Genomic DNA, 10,490 nt, shown 5'->3' with positions numbered 1-10,490 from the left:
CAGAGAGAGAGTGTGTGTGCAGGCAGAGAGAGAGTGTGTGTGCAGGCAGCAGAGAGTGTGTGTGCAGGCAGGAGAGAGAGTGTGTGTGCAGGCAAGAGAGAGAGTGTGTGTGCAGGCAGGAGAGAGTGTGTGTGCAGGCAGGAGAGAGTGTGTGTGCAGGCAAGAGAGAGAGTGTGTGTGCAGGCAGGAGAGAGTGTGTGTGTGCAGGCAGGAGAGAGTGGGTGTGCAGGCAGGAGAGAGAGTGTGTGTGCAGGCAGCAGAGAGTGTGTGTGCAGGCAGGAGAGAGAGTGTGTGTGCAGGCAAGAGAGAGAGTGTGTGTGCAGGCAGGAGAGAGTGTGTGTGCAGGCAGGAGAGAGAGTGTGTGCAGGCAGGAGAGAGAGTGTGTGCAGGCAGGAGAGTGTGTGTGCAGGCAGGAGAGAGTGTGTGTGCAGGCAGGAGAGAGAGTGTGTGCAGGCAGGAGAGAGAGTGTGTGTGCAGGCAAGAGAGAGAGTGTGTGTGCAGGCAGGAGAGAGTGTGTGTGCAGGCAGGAGAGAGAGTGTGTGCAGGCAGGAGAGAGAGTGTGTGCAGGCAGGAGAGAGAGTGTGTGTGCAGGCAGGAGAGAGAGTGTGTGTGCAGGCAGGAGAGAGTGTGTGCAGGCAAGAGAGAGAGTGTGTGTGCAGGCAGGAGAGAGAGTGTGTGCAGGCAGGAGAGAGTGAGAGTGTGCAGGCAGGAGAGAGAGAGTGTGTGCAGGCAGGAGAGAGAGTGTGTGTGTGCAGGCAGGAGAGAGAGAGTGTGTGCAGGCAGGAGAGAGAGTGTGTGTGCAGGCAGGAGAGAGAGAGTGTGTGCAGGCAGGAGAGAGAGTGTGTGTGCAGGCAAGAGAGAGAGTGTGTGTGCAGGCAGGAGAGAGAGTGTGTGTGCAGGCAGGAGAGAGTGTGTGTGTGCAGGCAGGAGAGTGTGTGTGTGTGCAGGCAGGAGAGAGAGTGTGTGCAGGCAGGAGAGAGAGAGTGTGCAGGCAGGAGAGAGAGTGTGTGTGCAGGCAGGAGAGAGAGTGTGTGTGCAGGCAGGAGAGAGAGTGTGTGTGCAGGCAGGAGAGAGTGTGTGCAGGCAGGAGAGAGAGTGTGTGTGCAGGCAGGAGAGAGAGAGTGTGTGCAGGCAGGAGAGAGTGTGTGCAGGCAGGAGAGAGAGTGTGTGTGCAGGCAGGAGAGAGAGTGTGTGTGCAGGCAGGAGAGAGTGAGAGTGCAAACTGAAGAGATGGAGATAGAGAACAGGAGGGGGTGCGCAAGCATTAGTGAACGTGCAAGCAGTACAGAGCAAGTGCAAGCTGAATTGAATGAAAGTGAATATGTAATAGAGAAAGTTTGTGCAAGAGTGAACGAGGGAGAGTCCATGCAAATGAGAGAGAGAGAGAGTAGCGTGCAAGCAGTGGTGAACAAAAGAGTGTTCAAGCAGTACAAAGACAGAGTGCACGCAAGAGAGTGCAAGCGGTAGAGAGAGAATCCATGCACTAGTGAACGAGAGAGCGAGTGTGCAAGACGTAGAGAAAGTGTGTGCAAGCAGTAGAGAACGAGAGTGTAAGCAGTAGAGAGAGAGAGTGCAAGCAGGAGAGAGAAAGTGCATGCAGCAGTGAACGAGAGTGTAGAGCAGTAGAGAGAGATAGAGATGTGAAGATGGAGAGGTAGGATAAGAGAAAAAGAGAAAGTATGCAACCCAGAGAAAGCATGTGACTGACGAAGGAGAAAGAGTGAGAGACCTGGAGAGATAGAGAGACAGAAGCAGTGCAGAAGGAGACTGAAAAGCTGGAGTGAATGAAGGATGGAAACAGAACGCCGAGCCTTCAGTAATGACTTTTAAGGAAAGTCTCTCATATTTACAGGGACACGGTGCTGCCAGTGCATTGCTTTATGAGAAAGTCATGAGGGAAAGAAGCAGTGAAAGCTTTCAGCTCCGACCACAATTCACTCCGGAGCTCTAAGAGACTTATTTATCTCCGCGTCTCTCCTCTCCTTTTTTCTTTGGCCACTCCAGTAGATAGCTGAGAGCTGTATCTGCTGAAGTGGGGATGGAAAATATGTTAGAAAAGATGGAAACATGGGCTCCGTTCATTTGGAGAATGTTTTCTGTTGTCTGGAAAAGCTGCTCTGAATCCATTGAACTCCTTTAACTCAGAAAGTAACAGAGCACATTTAGATACAAGTGCTGTTTTCTGACAGGATGTCTCAAATTATGCGTGTGTGTTTTTTGCCTGGGGGGTGGGGAGGGGGTCAGGGGTGGGCTGGCATTTTTGGGAAAACACTTAACGGGTTGTTCGAGGCTTGTGTTCTCGGCAAACTTTTCCACTGCTTCTCTCTATGCTTGCTGCCTAATATGTTGCAGCACTCCTGGAATTAAAGGGCCCAAATCATGAAAAACTAAGTTTTGTATACTTTACTATATTAAACTGTGTTACGATCAGACATAACATTATGTCCTCGTTTCTACGCTCATTGTCCACTTTTATCAGCTCCACTTACTATATAGGTGCACTTTGTAGTTCTACAGTTACAGACTGTAGTCCATCTGTTTCTCTGATACTTTGTTAGCCCCCTTTTACCCTGTTCTTCAGTGGTCAGGACCCCCATGGACCCTCACAGAGCAGGTACTATTTGGGTGGTGGATCATTCTCAGCACTGCAGTGACACTGACGTGGTGGTGGTGTACTAGCACCTCGGAGACTCAAGAATCGACTCAGGCACTGAAGACTCGACTTAGACTAGCACCTCAGAGACTCAAGACTTGACTCAGACTAGCACCTAAGAGACTTGAGACTCAACTCAGACTCCCAGACACTCAGGACCTGACTCAGACTCCCACCTCTGAGACTTGAGAGTCAACTTAGACTCCCACCTCTGAGATTTGGCACTTGACTCAGACTAGCACCTTAGAGACTTGAGACTCGACTCAGACTAGCACCCCAGAGACTCAAGACTCGACTCAGACACTCAAGACCTGACTCAGACTAGCACCTTAGAGACTTGAGACTCGACTCAGATTAGCACCCCAGAGACTCAAGACTCGACTCAGACACTCAAGACCTGACTCAGACTAGCACCTTAGAGACTTGAGACTCGACTCAGACTAGCACCTCAGAGACTTAAGACCTGACTCAGACACTCAAGACTCAGATGTCGCACTTGAGAGACTCAAGACATGACTCAGATTCTCAGACTCTCAAGACTTGACTCAGACTAGCACCTCAGAGACTTGAGACTTGGCTCAGGCTCACACCTCAAGACTTGACTCAAGCTTACATTATACTGGCATTACACCAAATGACTTTTCAAGCAGTTTCACTCTTGCAGACAAATATCCAGTGTTGGAATAAAATCATGGGAGTTTATCTAGAGTGATGGCGTGTTCCTCTCATCTTGATCGTTTGGTGTAAGGTGCTCAGGATGGCTGTCTTGAGTCAGTCTTTTTTTCATACTGACATTCCAATAAAATCAACCATGTTTAATATTATCATAAGCTTTTAATTTGAGCTCCTGCAAACAGTCTGTGACTAAGAACTCTTTGACTAATGACACATCGTCTTTAGATGTGAGAGGGTGTCAGACTTTAGTCCTTTAAGTCTTTTCAGAGTCTTGTAGTGTATGGTTAGCGTTAAGTGACTCGTAACCACCTCTGAGTGGTCTTTGGGTTCATCAGACCAAGGCCTGGTAAATAATCTCTCTCTCTCTCTCTCTCTCTCTCTCACTCACTCAGAGCTGAAGGGTTAAAGGGGGGAGCTGAATGAGTGTATACAGTGTGTGGGGGTGTGCGTGTGTATTTTTGGTCGTTGTGATGAATAGTGAATAGAGTAACTGTGTGTACGGGTCAGTCCAGCTGTAGACGAGCTCTAACACAGACTGGTCATTGATGACCTCTGGACTGCACAACAGCTGCTTGTTCCACAAAGTGTCTCTCTCTCTTTCTCTCTCTCTCTCTCTCTCTCTCTCTCTCTCTCTCTCTCTCTCTCTCTTTCCCCTCTGTTCTGTTTCTGTTAGTATTTTGTTCTGCTGGTTCTGTAGATCAAAACTGTTTGTTTGTTTGTTTGTTTTTGCTCCTGTAACACTCGCAACAACAGTATGTGTACGTGCTCACGTTACAGCTGCTGTTTACATGGCCAGCGAACGCTTTCCTTCCTCTGTGTGTGTGTGTGTGTGTGTGTGTGGTGTGTGTGTGGTGTGTGTGTTCTTGTAGTGCTATACTTGTGAGGACCCCATGTCCTTACTATGATAGGACTGTATGAAATTTTTGCATGTGTAGTTTTCACCATAATTACTTTTTTATTTGAAAACTAGAAGAGCAGAAAAAATGCCTTTCGGATACTGAGGTTAAAGTTAGGGTTAGGTTTAGGTTTAGGTGTAGTATTGTTTAGCTACAGTAACACAAAAGTCAATAGAAACCTATGGATGTCCTCATATGTATAGCAAGACAAACGTGTGTGTGAGTGTGTGTGTGTGCGCGTGCATTTGTGTGCGTGTGCGTGCATGTATGTGTGTGTGTGCTGAAACGCCTCCTCTTCCTGCGTGAAGGTTTGATCCTCAGACACTGAGAGATGATCAGCTACTACAGAGCTGAATGAGCTTCTGTTGGTCAGACTGAGGAACAAATACCTGCTGATCACTGACTGGTTTCAGGTTTTAATTAAAAAAAAAATGAATAAAACAGCAAATAAAGTGAGCTGTTTTATATGTCTTAGTGCAGGGGTGGCAAACCCAACCACTAAAGGGGCCATATTTAAAAATCTCAACGAATCTGTGGGCCAGAGAAAAAAATGTTTTTCATTGTTAATTAATGTCGCGCTGTAACCCGAACTGACCGTTCTTTATTCAAAATATGCAAAAACTTCAGCAGTAAAATATGGGCTCTTGTAAGAGACCTTGAAATATTGCATGAAAACATGAAATATTCAATATTTAACTGTCCCCAGGACCTCAGACTTTTAAATCTACCTATTTCCTTGAATTGGACACCTGCCATTGTTTCTTTGTTGCAAGTTCATTAATACTTGGACTCATTTTCTGAGCTAAAAACTTAAATGATTCAAATATAATTTGAAATAAAAACAATGTTTTATGCAAAACAATAGACTACATTAGCTGCACTAACTGTTAAACCTCTTTAATTGTCCCCAGTGTACAGTAGGCTTCTTGAAACTGCCCATTCGCTTGAACCAGACACCTTGCATCTGTCTTTTTGGTTATGGTGCAGTCCCATAGATCGTTGTTAGGGAGGGGTGGGAGCACATATTGTTGCAGTGCATGCTGGGAACTGTAGTGCAGCTCATGGTGAAATTGGCTAATATTAATAGAAAACTCAAATAATTGTGAGAGCCATAGGATTGTGCCACGGGCCTGCCTTGGCCCACGGGCCTTGTATTTGACATGTGGGCACTAAGACATTCTTTCAGCGTACAGTAGCAGCACTGAGGCAGTGTGAGTTCATTAACTTTATGAATGCAGACTTCAGTATCATCTAATATTGTGACACCGTGATATACACCGATGAAGCATAACATCATGACCACCTCCTTGTTTCTACGCTCAATGTCCATTTTATCAGCTCCACTTACTATATAGGTGCACTTTGTAGTTCTACAGTTACAGACTGTAGTCCATCTGTTTCTCTGCATACTTTGTTAGCCCCCTTTTACCCTGTTCTCCAGTGGTCAGGACCCCCATGGACCCTCACAGAGCAGGTACTATTTGGGTGGTGGATCATTCTCAGCACTGCAGTAACACTGACGTGGTGGTAGTTTGGTAGTGTGTGTTGTGCTGGTCTGAGTGGATCAGACACAGCAGCGCTGCTGGAGTTTTTAAACACCTCATTGTCACTGCTGGACTGAGAATAGTCCACCAACCAAAAATATCCAGCCAACAGCGTCCTGTGGGCAGCGTCCTGTGACCACTGATGAAGGACTAGAGGATGACCAACACAAACTGTGCAGCAGCAGATGAGCTATCGTCTCTGACTTTACATCTACAAGGTGGACTGACAAGGTAGGAGTGTCTAATAGAGTGGACAGGAAGTGGACACAGAGATGGACTACAGTCTGTAATTGTAGAACTACAAAGTGCACCTATATAGTAAGTGGAGCTGATAAAATGGACAATGAGCGTAGAAACAAGGATATACAGGTCATAATCTTATTCCTGATCGGTGTGTTTGGAAAGTATGATCCTGTTCTGCTCTCACTGAATGTAAATTGAACACAGACTGAAGCTTTGCCTCACAGACACTCGCTCAGACAGAAGCTTTATTAATAGGTCATGGAGCTGAATAAGATATTCAGAGAAAAGCGAAAAGGAAGAGAGGGGAGAAACTTCCAGATGTGCAGGATGTGAGAAAGAGGCAGAGAGAGAGGGAGCAAAAGGGGGAGAGGAGGTGGAGCACTGAGAAGAGGGGAAATAAGGAGATAGATGAAAAAAGAGAGCAGCTTCTGCCCTCTTCATCATGACTGCATTTGGTCTTTTTTTATTCCTCCCCCTTTTCTTTCCCTCTGCTCCGTGTCAGAGTGCGTCAGCAGAAACTCGTCTCAGAAATGTTGTTTTTGGGCGGAACGCTCTCAGATCAAACTCTGTAAAGGTTAACGGCTCTCAGGCATCACATGGCTTTGTCGTCAGACTAATTCACTTCCTTCACGATTCAATTTGGTGGCTTTGCCGTCTGCTCTCAGAATGCGGCAGGCTTTCCAAAAAGCCATTCTTCTTGCGGTTAGTCATGCTGCTCAAGCTAAATATTTGAACACCGAATAAGGCCTTATTAGCTCGTCCTGGTAGTGGATGATCTGAGTGCTGGGAGATATATCTTCGATACCAGCTAGGCTGATATTCAGTAATAAGATATATCACGATATTCAACACACAGAATTGTTATCATGGGTGCTTTGAAGTGTCATCGCTTAGTGGTGGGCAGCGTGGCCCAAAATTTATATCATGGTATAATTACAATGTTATCACCATTTTAGATGCATAAGTAAACCTGACTTACATTTACATTTACAGCGTTTAGCAGACGCTCTTATCCAGAGCGACTTACAGAAGTGCTTTTGGGGCAGTCATGGGGCAGCCTTGTGACTGGAAGGTCGCCGGTTCCATCCCCTGAGCCGACAGTACGTGACTGAGGTGTCCTTGAGCAAGACACCGAACCCCCAACTGCTCCCCGGGCGCCGTGGATAGGGCTGCCCAACGCTCCATGCAAGTGTGCTCACTGCCCTCCTAGTGTGTGTCTTCACTAGTGTGTATGTGGTGTTTCACTGCACGGATGGGTTAGATTGCGGAGGTGAAATTACCCCGTTGTGGGACTAATAAGGGTCACTTAATCTTAATCTTTGTTGTCTACTCAAAGAAAGTATCTTTGGTAGTACAAATATGTTAGAGAGAGCTCAGATATTGCTAGAAACAAAAGCCTATGTTGATACCTTCACTATTAGAAATAAAGGTTCAGGTACATTGTTCGTTCATCAAGGTTGGCTAGTTGCCGGTTTTCAAGCTTACTGTCTATGTTTTTCGGACATAATACTTTCTAGCTTCCCCACAACAACCCCCACATCTGTAACCAAGCCCCTCTAAAATGAAATGTCAAGGAAGACACTTTAAGGAACTTAAAGTATTTCTTTCTTCACCGGCAAGTAACAGTGACAGTTATTTGTGTCTGTCCTATTTTAATGCACTGTATTCATCTGTTTGGAGTGAACCCTTAAAATCCCAGCCTTTTACATACATACTAAGGCTTATTATTCAGTAACTACCCCAGACTGTAATGCAAACTGGTTGAGTTATTCTTAGGAAGTGTGTAGTAAAACTTTAATTGCTAAAACTTTTGCAATTAAACAAACTCACATCCCCAAAACATCTAAACGTCTCTCAGACGGCTTAGACCACATCCAGGTCCTTTCAAAGCCAAAATGTAAGCACATCACTTTGCTTTAGGGAACTTAACCAACATGTGCACTGCAAAAAAATGGGATCTTGGTAAATAAAATGGGTAATATAATAGTTGTAAGCTTATTACAAGATTATTTAACTAGGTTTAGACATTTTTGCTTGTTTATAGTTATTTTGTCTACTAAAATTCATGATCCAAGATATTTAAGATAATTTCACTTGCCAAGATGACATTTTTCAGGGTGCCTGTCAGGGTGCGTAACTAGGCTGTTAAATGTGAGGTCAATGTAAAATGTAATTTTTTTCTCTGTGGTTTTAACAGCTATAATGAAGTTTAGTTGCTAGTTGCCGGTTTTCAAGCTTACTGTCTATGTTTTTCGGACATAATACTTTCTAGCTTCCTCACAACAACCCCCATATCCGTACCCAAGCCCCTCTAAAATGAAATTTCAAGGAAGACGCTTTAAGGAACTTAAAGTAACAGTGAAAATTATTTGTGTCTGACTTTTTTTAATGCACTGTATTCATCTCTTTGGAGTGAACCCTTAAAATCCCAGGCTTGTACATACATACTAAGGCTTATTATTCAGTGACTACCCCAAACTATAATGCAAACTGGTTATAGAAGTGTATAGTAAAACTTTCGACCCCTCTGTGGGTCGTGGCTATTTAAGGGCTTAATAAAGCAGTTTATTATCATATGTGTTGCTTTTTTAACATTCGATGCCTCATTTTGAGAGGCATTTTCAGGTATGTGTTGTATTTTAAGCATTACTGATTTAAGACATTTTAAAGATATTTTAAAAGCAAAATATTGAGCTATGACATCAGATCCAATTAATGTTCCTTAAATCTAGCCCAGTGCTTCAAACCAATGAAGTATTTAAAGGTGGATTTTCTCACATGTTGTCGGATAATTTTGCTTGATTCACATTCTTTTTTCTTGATTAGGTTTTATTTTGACAATGTAACGTAATGTGTGACAGTAATATGTCAAAGCGCAGTGTAAACACAGATGTTTGAAGCTTTAAAACTTTCAAACAAAATATTCTTTGCATCGTCTGCAAAATACAGTGAAACAGATACGATAAAACCAAAACCATGTTCAGTTTTATCAGTGTTGCCCAGTAGTAACAGTTCTTTTTTCCCTCTGTCTCAGATGCAGCAGGGAAGACGGATCTCGTCCACGGCTCTTCATCTTCACCATCGCCGTCCACCTCTGCAGGCGGTGCAGAGGCAGATCAGTCTGTCGAGGCAGACTTCACAAGACACACGCAAATTACTGTCTCCAAAAAGCAGAACTGGGCCAAACTCTCCTCCACTGGGTCCCGGGACCAGGCCGGGCCGGATCAGCTCTCCAGCCTCAGCGCTGTGGTTACGGACCGGGACGGGTGCTCAGGCAAGACCCAGGCTTCAAAACAGGCCTGGAGCCAGAGGACTTTCAGGGAGGACGGGTTGTTGGAGCGATGGAAAGATTTGGACAGGGATTTGGGTTACTCCAGGGACAGAGACGATGCAGGTTTACCTGAGTTAACCTCTCCATCTGCGGACTTCTCCATCTCCACCAACATCGCTAAGCTTTCCGGGCAGGGAGCCTACCTCCAGCACCTGGAGAGAAGCAGCCGAGCCTGGGTACTCTCCACAGGAAAGTCCCATGCTCCAGACGAGGCCTACCCGGCCTGCCTTACAGACTGGAGGCACGCAGGTGAGGGCGAAAATAACATTTGGTACAACCCCATCCCAGAGGAAGAGGACGCTCGGGCCTTTGGAGTCAAGGAGAGGGAGAGATACAGAGATCCCTGGAGGAAGAGAGAGATGGAGGGAGCGCCGGAGGAGAGGAGAGGTGAGAATTCTGCTGGCATCCAGCGAAGCAGAGAAATACTGACAGAAAGGAGGAAAATGTGTTCTGGTTAACTTCGGTTCTTTTTTTAAACCTGACGCTGATATCACAGCTGGCTGTAAATGTTTTAGGACATTCAGCTTTGTTTTAAAAAAAATAGTTTGATGAAAAATCTGATTTCTCCTGTTTTTAGTCCAAGTTTTTCTTCTGTAGTTTAGCCTTTTTAACTCCGTGGGACCACCGGTGGTTCCAAAACGCACTTTGTCATATTCTTCATAACATTCATATTTCATAAGCTACATTCTAAAGGTGGGGGTCGTATGAGAGCTGTAACTGTCTTCTTTCCAGTCAAATAGATGGGTGATGTAATTTTAAACCCTTATAATAAAAGAAGCTGAACTCACAATTTTTTTTTTCTACTGAAAGTCGACCCTTTTTTCCACAAATCTGGGCTATAAACTATAAACAGATGGCGTCTCTTCAGTGATCTGCTCTGTAAAAATTATTTTTATAAAAAATACAAAGAGCGTCTAAGATTTTTGGCTTTCAGCAGTAAATTGTAAGCATATAGCAATATGTGTGATCATAAAACACACGTTCTGTTAATTTGAGGGGAAAAATAAATAAAATAAAAATTTACATTTATTTCATGCAGTTACTGAATAATTTGCCTTACGATTTGGTCACGTAAATTCAGATGGAAAAACCAAAATATACCCTGGTCAATAAGAGGTTAAAACTGAAGCTGCAAAGACAAACGTTGC

General features: G+C 44.6%; 1 protein-coding gene across 1 annotated transcript in view; it reads left to right on the top strand.

The window, feature by feature from the left end:
- The window catches only part of LOC118809045 (rho GTPase-activating protein SYDE1), a 44,225-nt gene that overhangs the window by 17,421 nt on the left and 16,314 nt on the right, over window positions 1–10,490 (top strand). Inside the window, exon 2 of the mRNA XM_036571978.1 lies at window positions 9,046–9,729. Within this exon, the coding sequence (XP_036427871.1) occupies window positions 9,046–9,729 (684 nt within the window). The remainder of the gene's footprint in view (window positions 1–9,045; window positions 9,730–10,490) is intronic.

Source organism: Colossoma macropomum, unplaced genomic scaffold (assembly GCF_904425465.1).
Source record: "Colossoma macropomum unplaced genomic scaffold, Colossoma_macropomum, whole genome shotgun sequence".
Classification (NCBI taxonomy): domain Eukaryota; kingdom Metazoa; phylum Chordata; class Actinopteri; order Characiformes; family Serrasalmidae; genus Colossoma; species Colossoma macropomum.
The sequence above is the reverse complement of the archived record's forward strand: the minus strand, read 5'-3'. Positions and strand labels throughout refer to the sequence as shown.